General features: G+C 39.7%; 1 protein-coding gene across 6 annotated transcripts in view; it reads right to left on the bottom strand.

Moving 5' to 3' along the window:
- Positions 1 to 16,136, bottom strand: part of MTHFD2L (methylenetetrahydrofolate dehydrogenase (NADP+ dependent) 2 like) — a 151,884-nt gene that overhangs the window by 81,251 nt on the left and 54,497 nt on the right. For all 6 annotated transcript variants that reach the window (XM_024993325.2, NM_001206095.4, XM_024993327.2 and 3 more), the window contains one exon: positions 3,301 to 3,393. In XM_024993325.2, coding sequence (XP_024849093.1) covers positions 3,301 to 3,393 — 93 coding nt within the window. The remainder of the gene's footprint in view (positions 1 to 3,300; positions 3,394 to 16,136) is intronic.

Genomic DNA, 16,136 nt, shown 5'->3' with positions numbered 1-16,136 from the left:
TTTCCACAGTTTGTTGTGATTCACACAGTCAAAGGCTTTAGCATAGTAAATGAAGAAGTAGAAGTAGATGTTTTCTGAAACTCTCTTGCTTTTTCTATGATCTAATGGATGTTGGTAATTTTATCTCTTGTTCCTTTGCCTTTTACAAAGTTCTGATTTAAGCCTTTACAAAGGAGCATACGGTGAGTCCACAGCAGGAACTCAAGAATGTATACTTGTGACATAAGCTTTGATTTAGTCACAAAGAATGTCAGTGGTTCTGAAAAGAGGATTTTGATCACACATTTGTCATTTTTTTATCAAAATTTAAAAAAACATGAACTGAATGAACACTGAGGGATGTTACTCCACTACAATAAAATATGCATTTAATGTCATAATTGGTAAATGGGAAATGAGTTCAATGGTGAAACAGTCTTTACAAGTTGGTAATACTGGAGCCCAGATAATTACCATGATGTGATCACTGACCTAGAGCCAGACATCCTGGAATGTGAAGTCAAGTGGGCCTTAGAAAGCATCACTACGAACAAAGCTAGTGGAGGTGATGGAATTCCAGTTGAGCTATTTCAAATTCTGAAAGATGATGCTGTGAAAGTGCTGCACTCAATATGCCAGCAAATTTGGAAAACTCAGCAGTGGCCACAGGACTGGAAAAGGTCAGTTTTCATTCCAATCCCAAAGAAAGGCAATGCCAAAGAATGCTCAAACTATCGCACAATTGCACTCATCTCACACGCGAGTAAAGTAATGCTCAAAATTCTCCAAGCCAGGCTTCAGCAATACATGAACCGTGAACTTCCTGATGTTCAAGCTGGTTTTAGAAAAGGCAGAGGAACCAGAGATCAAATTGCCAACATCCGCTGGGTCATCAAAAAAGCAAGAGAGTTCCAGGAAAACATCTATTTCTGCTTTCTTGACTATGCCAAAGCTTTTGACTGTGTGGATCACAATAAAGTGTGGAAAATTCTGAAAGAGATGGGAATACCAGACCACCTGACCTGCTTCTTGAGAAACCTCTATGCAGGTCAGGAAGCAACAGTTAGAACTGGACATGGAACAACAGACTGGTTTCAAATAGGAAAAGGGGTACATCAAGGCTGTATATTATCACCCTGCTTATTTAACTTATATGCAGAGTACATCATGAGAAATGCTGGACTGGAAGAAACACAAGCTGGAATCAAGATTGCCGGGAGAAATATCCATAACCTCAGATATGCAGATGACACCACCCTTATGGCAGAAATTGAAGAGGAACTAAAAAGCCTCTTGATGAAAGTGAAAGAGGAGACTGAAAAAGTTGGCTTAAAGTTCAACATTCAGAAAATGAAGATCATGGCATCTGGTCCCATCACTTCATGGGAAATAGATGGGGAAACAGTGGAAACAGTGTCAGACTTTATTTTTTTGGGCTCCAAAATCACTGCAGATGGTGACTGCAGCCACGAAATTAAAAGATGCTTTCTCCTTGGAAGGAAAGTTATGACCAACCTAGACAGCATATTCAAAAGCAGAGACATTCCTTTGCCAACAAAGGTCTGTCTAGTCAAGGCTATGGTTTTTCCTGTGGTCATGTATGGATGTGAGAGTTGGACTGTGAAGAAGGCTGAGCGCCAAAGAATTGATGCTTTTGAACTGTGGTGTTGGAGAAGACTCATGAGAGTCCCTTGGACTGCAAGGAGATCCAACCAGTCCATTCTGAAGGAGATCAGCCCTGGGATTTCTTTGGAAGGAATCATGCTGAAGCTGAAACTCCAGTACTTTGGCCACCTCAGGTGAAGAGTTGACTCATTGGAAAAGACTCTGATGCTGGGAGGGATTGGGGACAGGAAGAGAAGGGGACAACAGAGGATGATATGGCTGGATGGCATCACTGACTTGATGGACGTGGGTCTGGGTGAACTCCTGGAGTTGGTGATGGACAGGGAGGCCTGGCATGCTGCGATTCATGGGGTCGCGAAGAGTGGGACACGACTGAGCCACTGAACTTAACTGAACTGAATACTGGAGCCAACAGCACCTTTTAAAGATAACGTAATTTCATTCTGTCTAAAGTTAGAGATAAACTGGGAAGATCGCTCTAATTTCTCTCTGCTCACCAAATCCTGAAACTGGTGTGTGAACCCTAGTATTTCTAAAAAGGAGTCGGTATTTGTCTCTGCTAATATATCAGCTGCTGCACAGCATTTTACTTAATGTTGACCTATGGTATACAAACTTTTATTGCCTCTCTAAACATCTGATGTCTTAGTTGTGTCAACTCAGTTCAAAAATTTGCATTTGATATCTCTTGAATATAATTTTTCAGAAAAACAGGAAATGTGATCAGCTTTACCAGTTTACTGGTGACTTCATGAAAATGTAATATTTCTATTTTTACTCTACAAAGAGGCAAATTACTCCACCTGGAATCATCACATATATATTCTGAGTTCCAGAGAAGGGTCTATATTATTTAAAAAGTGAGTTAAACTTGATTGAAACTAATTTAAACTATTATCATTCTCTTCGTCAAACTCAATTTCTTCTGGAACTTTTACCCTCCCTTTGTAGTTTGTAAATATTCAACAATTTAACTGTAAAGTCTTGAAATTATCAGTAACATCTAATTGATAAACAAAGTGAAAAATGCCCCCATTCAAGCCTTGGATAAAACAAGAAGAGTCACAGTTGTCTGTAATGCAGAAATACTACATGGCAAGAGTAAAGCTAGAAGTGAAGGGTAGAATTACTTTGTACGTTTGAATATAAAACAAATTAAGGGAAAATCGAGATTCATTAAATAGAAGTGCATAACTACTCTCTCTGTTTCTACTCTTACTGTTCTAGAATCAATTCTCCTTGACACAATATAAGTAATATTTTAAAAACATAAGCCAAACCATACTGATCTTTTGCTCACAGCCATCCTTGGCTTATATGAAAGTCCATGGAGGGTTTACAAGATCCTACATGAGGTAGCCCTGACTACCTTTTCAACAGCATTTCCTACCAGTCTCCTCTTAACTTATTCATGTTTGGAACCAATTACACCTTCAAAGTAATTGTCAAAGTACACGTTCACTCTTGTGCTTAATCTGTTATTCCAAAGACTGTTTTGGTTTCCCATAATGAAGTAACAAATGCTAACACAGGCATAATGGACCAATATCATGATTACCAAAAGACAGAATGGAAGTTAGTTGTACATATACCTAATTCTTCCAAGAAGCTATTCTTATAGACATGTCAGCAACCAGGGAAGGAATTAGTCTGCTGATGTGACATTTCAACAAATAACAGGCACTAAAGACTTACCTGCAGCAACTATGATAACATCTGCCAACAGAGTATGGATCTTCAGTTGCTCTTTGGGGGTATATCTGTGAGCTATTGTCACAGTTGCATCACCTGGAATGCAGAATAACTTCTATTAGTAATTACTGAGTTTTTTTTTTTTTTTATGAGGCTTCAATTCTAGAGGAGTTCCAGTAACATCCTAAGAATAGTAAAATTGCTTTGAAATTATCAAAACACTTTGCAAGCAAAAGCTAGATATGGAAATCTAGTGACTCAAAATATTGCACCCTTCAGTTGACCAGTAGAAAGTCAAATGAGACCAAATGAAGGAATGTGCTGTTCATCATAGGAGATTTCCAAGTAGAGTCCAAGAAACCAAGAATTTGAAAGTTTTATATTGACAGGCCAATACATAGAGCAGGGCACACTCACTGGCTTGATAATAAGATACATAAATATTGAAAGCAACAAAGTAAGTGCAGTGAAAATGGGACAGTGTGCTGTGGAAACACAGGTGAGAGAGTGATTTGCCTCACTTCATGGCAAATGAAAGGGGAAAAAGTGGAAGCAATGACAGGTTTTATTTTCTTGGGCTTCAAAATCACTGTGGATGGTGACTGAAGACATGAAATTAAAAGATGCTTGCTCCTTGGAAGGAAAGCTATGACCAACCTAGACAGTGTATTAAAAAGCAGAGACATCATCTTGCCTACAAAGATCCATATGGTCAAAGCTACGGTTTTTCCAGTAGTCACGTATGGATTTGAGAGTTGGACCATAAAGAAGGCTGAAGAATGGAGGCTTTCAAATTGTGGTCCTGGAGAAGACTCTTGAGAGTCCTTTGGAGAGTAAGGAGATCAAAGTAGTCAATCGTAAGGGAAATCAACCCTGAATACTCATTGGAAGGATTGATGCTGAAGCTGAAGCTCCTGTACTTTGGCCACCTGATACAAAGAGCTGACTCACTGGAAAAGACCCTGATGCTGGGAAAGACTGAAGGAAAAAGGAGAAGGAGGTAGCAGAGGATGAGATGATTAGATAGCATCACTGACTCAGTGTACATGAATTTGAGCAAACTCCTGGAGAGACTAAAGGACAGGGAAGCCTGGTGTGCAGCAGTCCACGAAGTCACAAAGAGTCAGAAACAACAACAGCTGAGGAGATGTCAAAGAAGGCTTCCTAAAGGAGTCAAACACATTTTTAGCTCATGAAGTATGAACAAGAGTATACTAATCAGGGAAAGAATAAAAGGGCATTTCAAGTCAAAAGGATAGCAGGAAAAAGTGGATCAACTTTGAAATTATATGTTCAGGAAATGATGACATGGTCTAGGATATAACAGGAAGTACTCCATGCTTTAATAAAGTGATGTAGGAATAAGACGAGTTGGCAGTATGAGGGATACCAGAGCTTAATGTGTGAGCCAAGGAAAGGGAAGGAGAGAAAGGCAGTGATGAGAGCAGTTAAAGGAAGGACTTCCAGTAAGAACATGGATGTGTTAAACAGGATCTTCTATCTGCTCCTCCCAGATAACATGCAAAATTACCCAGTTAATGACAACAACAAAAACTGTACAATCCTTCTTTTTAGCAAAAGTAGAAGACATATTTTTCACAGACTCCAAAAATACGTAACAGTACCCAGGTGCGCAGAGTTAGTAGATATCACACAGGGAGAAAGGCAGAAAGAAGTTCAAACAATAACAAAATGGCCAGTAGTGATGGATCTCTGAAAAATGATTACAAAAATATACTTCCTGAAGGTGAAGGAGGTCATAGCAAATTGCAAAATCTCTCTCTCCTATTGCATGTAGGAATAAAGGCAGAAGAAGCCCTCTTGCACCTCACATAGTTCACAGTGAATGGTAACACAAAGACTCGGAGGAGCCGTTTGAGAAGGAAATGGTTTGACTCTGTGAAGGTGGTGAAGAAAAAAATCTGAAGGCTGCCCAGAATATCTTCCCCAAACCCTAGCAGAAGTATCTTGCAAACATCAGATTCAAGAAAATCCAACTCACTTCATGATAAGTAATCTAAAAAAGGACTTTAAACAGTATCCATAATACTATATAGGGGCTTCCCTGATGGCTCAAGACCTTCTAGACTAATATCCAAAAAAGATGTCCTTTTCATTATAGGGGACTGGAATGCAGAAGTAGGAAGTCAAGAAAGACCTGGAGTAACAGGCAAATTTGGCCTTGGAGTACAGAATGAAGCAGGGCAAAGGCTAATAGAGTTCTGCCAAGTGAATGCACTGGTCATAGCAAACACCCTCTTCCAACAACACAAGACAAGACTCTACACATGACATCATCAGATGGTCGACACCGAAATGAGATTGATTATATTCTTTGCAGCCAAAGATGGAGAAGCTCTATACAGTCAGCAAAAACAAGACTTGGAGCTGACTGTGGCTCGGATCATGAACTCCTTATTGACAAATTCAGACTTAAATTGAATAAAGTGGAGAAAACCACTAGACCATTCAGGTATGACCTAAATCAAATCCCTTATGACTATACAGTGGAAGTGAGAAATAGATTTAATGGACTAGATCTGATAGACAGAATGCCTGATGAACTATGGATGGAGGTTTGTGTCATTGTAGAGGAGACAGGAATCAAGACCATCCCCAAGAAAAAGAAATGCAAAAAAGCAAAATGGCTGCCTGAAGAGGCCTTACAAATAGCTGTGAAAAGAAGGGAAGTGAAAAGCAAAGGAGAAAAGGAAAGATATACCCATTTGAATGCAGAGTTTCAAAGAATAACAAGGAGAGATAAGAAAGCCTTCCTCAGTGATCAATGCAAAGAAATAGAGGAAAACAACAAAATGGGACAGACTAGAGATCTCTTCAAGAAAATTAGACACCAAGGGAACATTTCATGCAAAGATGGGCTCGATAAAGGAAAGAAATGGTAGGGAACTAACGGAAGCAGAAGATATTAAAAGAGGTGGCAAGAATACACAGAAGAACTGTACAAAAAAGATCTTCATGACCCAGATGATCACGATGGTGTGATCACTCACCTAAGGCCAGACATCCTGGAATGTGAAGTCAAGTGGGCCTTAGGAAGCATCACTATGAACAAAGCTAGTGGAGGTGATGGAATTCCAGTGGAGCTACTTCAAATCCTGGAAGATGATGCTGTGAAAGTGCTGCACTCAATATGCCAGCAAATTTGGAAAACTCAGCAGTGGCCACAGGACTGGAAAAGGTCAGTTTTCATTCTGATCCCAAAGAAAGGCAATGCCAAAGAATGCTCAAACTAACACACAATTCCATTCATCTCACACGCTAGTAAAGTAATGCTTAAAATTCTCCAAGCCAGGCTTCAGCAATACATGAACTGTGAACTTCCAGATGTTCAAGCTGTTTTTAGAAAAGGCAGAGGAACCAGAGGTCAAATTGCCAACATCCACTGGATCATCAAAAAAGCAGGAGAGTTCCAGAAAAATATCTATTTCTGTTTTATTGACTACGTCAAAGCCTTTGACTGTGTGGATCATAATAAACTGTGGAAAATTCTTCAAGAAATGGGAATACCAGACCACCTGACCTGCCTCTTGAGAAACCTCTATGCAGGTCAGGAAGCAACAGTTAGAACTAGACATGGAACAACAGACTGGTTCCAAATAGGAAAAGGAGTATGTCAAGGTTGTATATTGTCACCCTGCTTATTTAACTTCTATGCAGAGTACATCATGAGAAACGCTGGGCTGGAGGAAGCACAAGCTGGAATAAAGATTTCCAGGAGAAATATTAATAACCTCAGATATGCAGATGATACCACCCTTATGGCAGAAAGTGAAGAGGAACTAAAGAGGTTCTTGATGAAAGTCAAAGAAGAGAGTGAAAAAGTTGGCTTAAAGCTCAACATTCAGAAAACTAAGTTCATGGCATCTGGTCCCATCACTTCATGGGAAATAGATGGGGAAACAGTGGAATCAGTGGCTGACTTTATTTTTCTGTGCTCCAAAATCACTGCAGATGGTGACTGTAGCCATGAAATCAAAAGACGCTTACTCCCTGGAAGGAAAGTTATGACCAACCTAGACAGCATATTCAAAAGCAGAGACATTACTTTGCCAACAAAGGTTCGTCTAGTCAAGGCTATGGTTTTTCCAGTGGTCATGTATGGATGTGAGATTTGGACTATAAAGAAGGCTGAGCGCTGAAGACTTGATGCTTTTGAACTGTGGTGTTAGAGAAGACTCTTGAGATACCCTTGTACTGCAAGGAGATCCAACCAGTCTATTCTAAAGGAGATCAGTCCTGGGTGTTCATTGGAAAGATTGATTTTGAAGCTTAAACTCTAATATTTTGGCTACCTGATGCAAAGAGCTGGCTCATTTGAAAAGACCCTGATACTGGGAAAGATTGAGGGCAGAAGGAGAAGGGGACGACAGAGGATGAGATGGTTGATGGCATCATTGATTCAGTGGACATGGGTTTGGGTGAACTCTGGGAGTTGGTGATGGACAGGGAGGCCAGGTGTGCTGCAGTTCATGGGGTCGCAGAGAGTCGGACACGACTGAGCGACTGAACTGAACTAAACCAATGAATCAGAATCTATCTGCAATGCAGGGGACCCAGGTTTGATCCCAGGGTTGGGAAGATCCCCTGGAGAAGGCAATGGCAACCCAATCCAGTATTCTTGTCTGGAGAATTCCATGGACAGAGGAGCCTGGCCGGCCACAGTCCACTGGGGTCACAAAGAGTCGGATACAACTGAGCCACTAACACTTTCATAATACTATATATACGGATCAGCCCTGGGGAATTTTGATATTAGTGGTTGTTGCATGACTGTACATTTGTCTAAATTCATGGAACTAAATACCAAAAAAAGTGAATTTTACTCTATGTAACTGTTTAAATAAATTTTATTCTATGCAAATGTTTAAGTAAACAAAAATGCCCGACACAAGGTCAAAACACCAAAAAATAATTTTAAGAATTTACCAACAAAGTAATAAACTCAACAGAAAAATGTTATGGAAACGTTGAATGCTATGACCAAACACAATGCCAAACTCTTGCTAGAACACATTGCCACTCATAATTCACGATTTGAATGATCAGTGCTTGAGTTACCAAGACAAATAGAATTCTTATTAATGGTAAGCTGGATGACAATATAAAACCTATTCTAAGGCAATGGCACTCCAGTACTCTTGCCTGGAAAATCCCATGGACAGAGGAGCCTGTTGGGCTGCAGTCCATGGGGTCGCTAAGAGTCGGGCACGACTGAGCAATTTCACTTTCACTTTCTTGCATTGGAGAAGGAAATGGCAACCCACTCCAGTGTTCTTGCCTGGAGAATCCCAGGGATGGGGGAGCCTGGTGGGCTGCCATCTATGGGGTCGCACAGAGTCGGACACGACTGAAGTGACTTAGCAGCAGCAGCACTGTTAAAAAATCAACTTAGCAATTTTTATTATTTTATTTTATTGCTGATTTTAGCACAATTTTCCCTTAATAATGATGAATCTTGTTTGTGATGGAGTCACTCATTCTTTCTTCAATCACTGCACTGTTAGTCACCCCATGCCTGCTTCCATAATTCTGCTCTCTTGACTCCCACAAGACTGAGCTCCTTTTTTCTTCCAAATTCCTTTGCCATTTCTATCCTCTCCTTGTCACCTATTTCCCAAGGTTCTATGATTTTCCATTCCATACCATTTCCCTTGGAACATATGAATGGCTCCTATACCTTTAGAAGTGATATTTTCTCATATGACTTCCAAACAGACTCTGTTAACTCTATTCTTATTCTTTTACTCAAGATCTACTTGTCCAAGTGCCACACATAAATATAAATAGAGGATACATGAACTAAAACCCAAATTCCTTCACTCATTGTGTCCTCCTTCATGTCTGCAAATGCCACTGCAAACCTGCTATCCTGCCTATGTTATCTACTCTTATAATGGCACCACCTTCCTTGGTATTTTCTGCCCAGAAACTTGGCATCATCTATGAAGTCCCTCCTCCCTTCACCATCAACTGGGGTCTAACATCACAAAGTCTAGTTAGAACAGAAGCCGTGTCCTTTGTATCAGTTTTCTTTTCAAAGTCTTGCTCAGTATCTTGCATATACTGAGAGAATTCTCAGTAGCTATTTATTAAACAAATATTATTAAAGACATGTAGTTACTAAAAGTAAGTACAAGCTGTAAACAGTCAACATATGTAAAGTATATGTTTAGAACCATCCCCAGGCACCAGAATTATGAAGCATCCTCCCATCTCTATCTTAATACAGTTTTCCTATATTTAGAAAACTTCCCTTAGATGTTAACAGCCCACTCAAGCATTCTCTTGTTCCAAATGAGAGACCCCTGGGACTTCCCTGGTGGTCTAGTGGATAAGACTCTATGTTCCCAATGAAGGGGCCCGGGCTCAATCCCTGGTCAGGGAACTAAATCCCACATGCCACAACTAAGCCTGTGTGCTGCAATTGCCGAGCCCACCTGTGGCAAGTAGAGAAGTGCACGCACCACAGCCAGTAGCCCGAGTGCCCTGAGTGGGTCAATGAAGATCCAGCACAGCCAAAAAAATAATAATTAAAAAACCACCAAATGAGAGCATCCCAAATCCTTGCAAAAACCAAAATTAAAACCAAAATGAAACCAAAACCTCCCACTTCATCATTACTAATGATTTCATTAAGGAACTGAGTGATACATAGTTCAGTGAGTTATATACACATATTATTAACAACCTATAAAGCTTCAAGCAAAAGAAAAAAAATTGAGATAAATTTCAATCAGCATGGAAAGATCTTTTAGATAACTCCACTTCTTAATTAATACTATCTAGTTAATTTATTTTTTAACTCCTGACTGTGGCTAGGAATAGTCATGTCAATATCAAAGTCTTTTTTAAACTTGATGGATCCGTTTCTGACTGTTGCACAAACTATGGGAAGGTTTTTAACCTACTATTCATTAGAGTATATGATGACAGCAAAAGAGAAGTGAACCAAGGGAGTTAAAAATAAATGTGTTCAAATAATGCCTCAGACTCTTCTGCATTTGCCCCTGGATACCTGTTCCTGGAGGGACTCCTGTGGTGGTCTGGTTGTCCTCTGGTTAAGACTCCATGCTCCCAATGCAGGGGACCAGGTTTGATCCCTGACAGAGGAACTAGATCCCATATGCCACAATTCAAGATCCTGCATGCTGCAGCTAGAAGATCGAGCATGCCACAACTAAGACAGCACAGCCAAATCAATAAAGAAAAAATATTTTGAACGTCCCTGGTGGCTCAGCTGGTAACAAACCTGCCTGCCAGTGCAGGTAGATGCAAGAGATGCAGGTTCGATCCCTGAGTCACGAAGATCCCGTGGAGAAGGAAATGGCAACCCCCTCTAGTATTCTTGCCTGGAGAATCCAATGGACAGAGGAACCTGGCAGGCTACAGTCCATGGGTTCACAAAATGTTGGGCACAATTTAGTGACTAAACAACAAAACCCTATCCCTTTTCCTGAGAACTAGCTGTCCTAACCCTACTCTTATTTGACCTGTCTTACTCAGCATTGTGAAAATTTCGTCATTTCTGTTTTCAATTCTGGTGTTCCATCACTTTTCTTCAGTGAATTCCAGGGCTTGCTGCAGCTAGTCATCTCTAGTGCCTTAGCTTTTTCCCTAGGATAATCAGAACCAACAAGTTACCACAGCCACTCCACAGAATGATGCATATCTTTGACACTCAGATGACTTTTTCTCACACTCAGTTTTATCCTCTTAGTGTGCATATGATAACAGCCTGGGCTCAGGCCTCCTTTTCTCTATCACACAAATCTAGGTAAAAATGTTTTATAAGAAGAGTCTTAAGCAACTTTATTGTGCCTAGTGTTTTACATCATATTTGTAAGATATAATAAGAACGAAAGACTGAGGACCTATCTCCTAGAATCATAGAGCTCTGTTAGAACTTAATAATTAGCTGCTGGGCAAGAAATGCTTCTGACTATATAAGAGTCTGCAGTCAATCCAGGATTGTTCACTGGGAGCCAGCCCCCTGCGCAATCTTCTAGGCTATCATTGCCTCTGTGATTTATGCAAAATTGCAGATTGTAGCAAAGGGTTGGTGCTAACTAACACAGAGTGCCAACTGAGGAAATAATTTTTGATGTTAGAAATGCTAAGACAACACAATATGATTCATTTTAGAGTATCATTTTTTTTGTTAGAATTACCTAAATGAGGAATTTACTTTTGTCAGGCATTTCATTTATTCAACAGCCAAGAAATAATCCCAGGGCCATGCCAAGTAATGGAGACACACAATTCTCTACTCTCACATAAAAACAGATCTGTGAATCGGAACTGTAATACAGTGTGATAATTCCACATTAAAAGGAGATATAAGTTACAGAACTGGCAGAGAGAACCATGATCTACTTTAGCTAAGAACCACACAGGGGCACTTAAAGCTCTTAGAGACAGATTCTTAATGTGAGCAGGAATTTAGCTTGCTTCTGCTTCAATTCCCTTATGCTTTTCCTATCTTTTCCAACTAATAAGTTATTTTCCATAAAAATAATTATGGGTATTTTATTTAGCTCAAACTGTTAGAAAGTCCTTCATATAATAGCAAAACTCTACCTTTTTGCTATGATCCTAGATCTATCTTCCTCAACAACACAGGGCAAGTCTCATCTTCTTTATCCATAAGGCAAATCTTCAAACCTGTATGTTTGTGCCTGCATCAGCAGATGAAGCAAAATGGCAAATCCAGTAGGAGCTAGAATCTCACACATAGGGTATTGCTTTGTCAGCTTCTCTGGATAAGGGAAAATTGCATCATTCCTGATACATTTAACTTATACCAGGGGTCTGGCTTAAGGGAAAAAGCAAGGAAATAGCAAAGAAGGAAAACTTCTTTTTGTCAAGAAGGAAAACTCAGTACTCATCAACAGAACAGCACTATATAGAAAAATGAAGCCTGAGTTCTGTTTTAAGACAAATGACTCCAGAGGCCTAAAGGTTCTGAATTTGAATATATATTTCTTTCTCTCTTCATAAGCTGCTATTTTATATCTTTAAGCATGAAACAGAAAGACAAAACCCTTTCTACTAAGAAATGCTCCATGGAAGCTACATGGGCAGAACCAAAGCATATATGATAAAAACAACCCTTATGGAAGAACTTACTACACAACTAGCACTGTTCTAGTTATATATATTAACTCACAACAATCCTCACCAAACACTGTAAGTGTATTTTTTGTGAGGTTGAAACTAACATTATTTACATTATATAAATGAGAAAAGTGAGAAAACACAAAGATCCCATAATTTGTCCAAGGTCATAAATCTATGTAAGAGCCAGAATTCAAACTGATCTAGTCCAGCTCTTGAGGCCAAGCTCCTCGTCACTTCACTGCACAGCCTCCACATGGGACAGAAAGGAAAGGAGGTCCGAGCAGTAGAATCGGAGCTGGCACACACTGTGTTTTCACTTTGGTCAGCAGAATAGCATTTCTGGGATTATGCTGATACTAGGGAGGCCAGGGAGGGATCTCGATGACACTTCTTTTTCCTTAGGCATAAAGTCTGCCTTCAAATCCCACCCAGAATACACCGGTAGTACTGATGAGAGCACATCTGACGGAAAACATGTGCCTCTAACACAAAAAAAGACAGTTTAGGCTTTAATTTTTGTGTGTACTCAGTTGATCTACTGTCTCTGACTCTTCATGACCCGATGGACTGTGGCCCTACCAGGCTCCTTTGTCCATGACATTTTCCAGGGAGGAATACTGGAGTAGGTTGCCATTTCCTCCTCCAGGGGATCTTCTTGTAAAATAATCTCTAGCCAATTTTTCCAAGTGGGAAGCAAGGAGATCAAAACAGTCAATCCTAAAGGAAATCAATCCTGAATATTCACTGGATGCTGAAGCTGAAGCTCCAATACTTTGGTCACCTGATGTAAAGAGCTGACTCACTGGAAAATACCCTGATGCTGGGAAAGATTGAAGGCAGGCAGAGAAGGGGAGGACAGAGGATGAGATGGTTAGATAGGATCACCGACTCAATGGACATGAGTTTGGGCAGGTTTTGGGAGATGGTGAAGGACAGGGAAGCCTGGCGCACTGCAGTCATGGGGTCGCAAAGAGTTGGACATGACTTAGTGACTGAACAACAACAACAATTTTCCTAGATCTTAAAATAATATTGTACTCTCTTGGCTCCTGAATTCCATTAACTATAAGTTTTTTGTTTCAATTTCAGCTGCTTTTTATTTAAATAACTTGAGATGTAGTTACAGAGCACTCAGATCTAAGCCTTCTTTTCATATTTTAAATGGGCCAGACTTTAACCTGGCATCTGGTCAAGACTAGGCTGGTTTGATTTGCTGTTTATCAGTCTGTCAGTTATCTTTCAAACACTTTGGGTTGCTAGGTAGATGCAAACTAAGGAATATGGTTTCACATTTAGTCAAATACCATTTCAATCTCACTCCTTTTACGTCTATCTCAAATTTCTTTTGTGAGAAAGAGTATTAGGAAAGACTTACTGAATCATAACCACCTATTGCTCTAGATAATTAAAAATATATGCCCCTGGTTTCAGCCAAAAATTATTGAATTTAACTCATGGACTCATCATCCAACAAAGATAAGACATAAATGAGCAAATAAGTCTATAATAAAAATTTACATAAGAATAAATGCTATGAGTTAAGAAGCACAGAATAAGTGAATAAAGAGCAACAGGATAGGTGCTATTTTGATAAGGTGGTCAGGTGCAGCCTGTGGAGATAACATCTGAACAGAAACCAGAAGTAGTGAGGAAATAAATTATGTAAATAATTACAAAAAAGAGCACTGTAGGCAAAAGGAAAGCCAAGAACAAAGATCTGACACATGAGCATGTACGACATGTTCTAGGAAAGCAAAAGGCAGGTGTGGCTGGAGGGTAGCGAGGAAGCTAAGAATGGTGAAGTGAAGTGAAAGTCGCTTCGTGACCCCATGGACCATACAGTCCATGGAACTCTCTAGGCCAGAATACCAGAGTGGGTAGCCTTTCCCTTCTCCAGGGGATCTTCCCAACCCAGGGATTGAACCCAGGTCTCCCATGGAGATAACACCTGAATAGAAACCAGAAGGAGTGAGGAAATAAGTTACTCAAATGACTACATAAAAGAGCATTCTAGGCAAAAGGAAAGCCAAGAGCAAAGATCTGACACATGGACATGTACGGCATGTTCTAGGAAAGCAAAAGGTAGGTGTGGCTGGAGAGTAGTGAGGAAGGTAAGTGGTAGGAAATGAGTAAGGAGACATAGGTCGGGTCATGTAATATCTTGCATATGACAGCAAGGGATTTGGCTTCTATTCTGGCATTTTGTTGCTGTGAGTATTAAGGGAAGCCACCAATGACTGAGACACACCACTTGGAAAATAGACTGGATGTGGGAGATGGGACAAAGGCAGATGTAAATTTTATAAAATGTGTACATTTTATAGTGTGAGATAATGGTTTACTGACCTAGGGACTTACTATTGAATGTGATGAGATCATAGGTATGTTTTGCACAGATTGCTAATGGATAAGATAGGGAATGTGAGAGAGAGAAGTCAAGGATGGCCTGAGCAACTAGGTGAATCGATGGTGACATTTACTAAGATGATGAGGACTATGGGGAGTAAAATTAAGAGTGAAGGTTTGTATTTGGTAATTTTGAGATCCCTGTGGACCATTCAAGTGGAGCTGTCAAGTGGACAGTGGTTACATGGCTGTAGAGCATAGGGGTGATACAGGTGGATTTAAAGTTATGAGGATGGTATTTGCAGAGACATGGATGGACCTAGAGGCTGTCTCACAGAGTGAAATAAGTCAGAAGAAGAAAAACAAACATCATATATTAATGCATATCTGTGGAATCTAGAAAAATGGTATAGATGAGCTTATTTGAAAAGTATAAATAAAGACACAGATAAAGAGAACAAACATATGGACACCAAACTAGGGGGAGGGTGGGATGAATTGGGAAATTGGGAGATTGACACATATATGTACTATTGATACTATGTATAAAATAGATAACTAATGAGAACCTACTATATAGCACAAGAAACTTTACCCAAGGCTCTGTGGTAAGCTAAGTGGGAAGGAATCCGAAAAAGAGGGGGTACATATAACCATATAGCTGATCCACTTTGCTGTACAGCAGAAACTAACACAACACTGTAAAGCAACTATACTATAATAAAAATTAATTTAAAACATTAAAAAATGAAGCTATGAGGCTAGGGAAAAAATGCCTACAGAATGACTCTGGAATAGGAAGTGAAGTCCTGGACTCATTCCAATGTTTTGAGCTTCATCCTCAATTACTATCATTGTGTTAGATTCTTTTATGAAGCTTTATAAAAAATGCTGATATTCAGATCCTCCTCACAAAGACTCTGATATAATTGTTCTGCACTGGGTTCAGGTGGCTACATTTTCAAAAGCCGTCAGATGATACTAGTGGACAGCTAAGGTTGAGAACACTGGTTTAGAAGTCGGGAAGAAGAGAATGACTCAAAAACTGAGAATCAGAAGAAATGTATGAGTGAGATCAGAGAAATACATGCCAGTGGTAGCTCTGACCTATGCTAAACAATGAAAGAAATAACTCTATAAAATATGACCATTTCATTAAATTAAAAAGCATTATGAACATTACTCAGTCCATTCCTAGTTCCCTGCTTATAAGGAATTTAGGAGAAATTACTCTTTGGTTTTAAAATCAGAAAATGTTTTATTTATTCTGAGCATGTGTTTATTTTTAATCCTAAAGACACTTAATTGGGTAACTAGTCATTTTGTTTTCCTGCTAAAAAGCTCACAGAATGAAA

This window comes from Bos taurus, chromosome 6, assembly GCF_002263795.3.
Source record: "Bos taurus isolate L1 Dominette 01449 registration number 42190680 breed Hereford chromosome 6, ARS-UCD2.0, whole genome shotgun sequence".
Classification (NCBI taxonomy): Eukaryota; Metazoa; Chordata; class Mammalia; order Artiodactyla; family Bovidae; genus Bos; species Bos taurus.
Note: the sequence above shows the minus strand (reverse complement) of the source record. Positions and strands in the feature narration are given on the sequence as shown.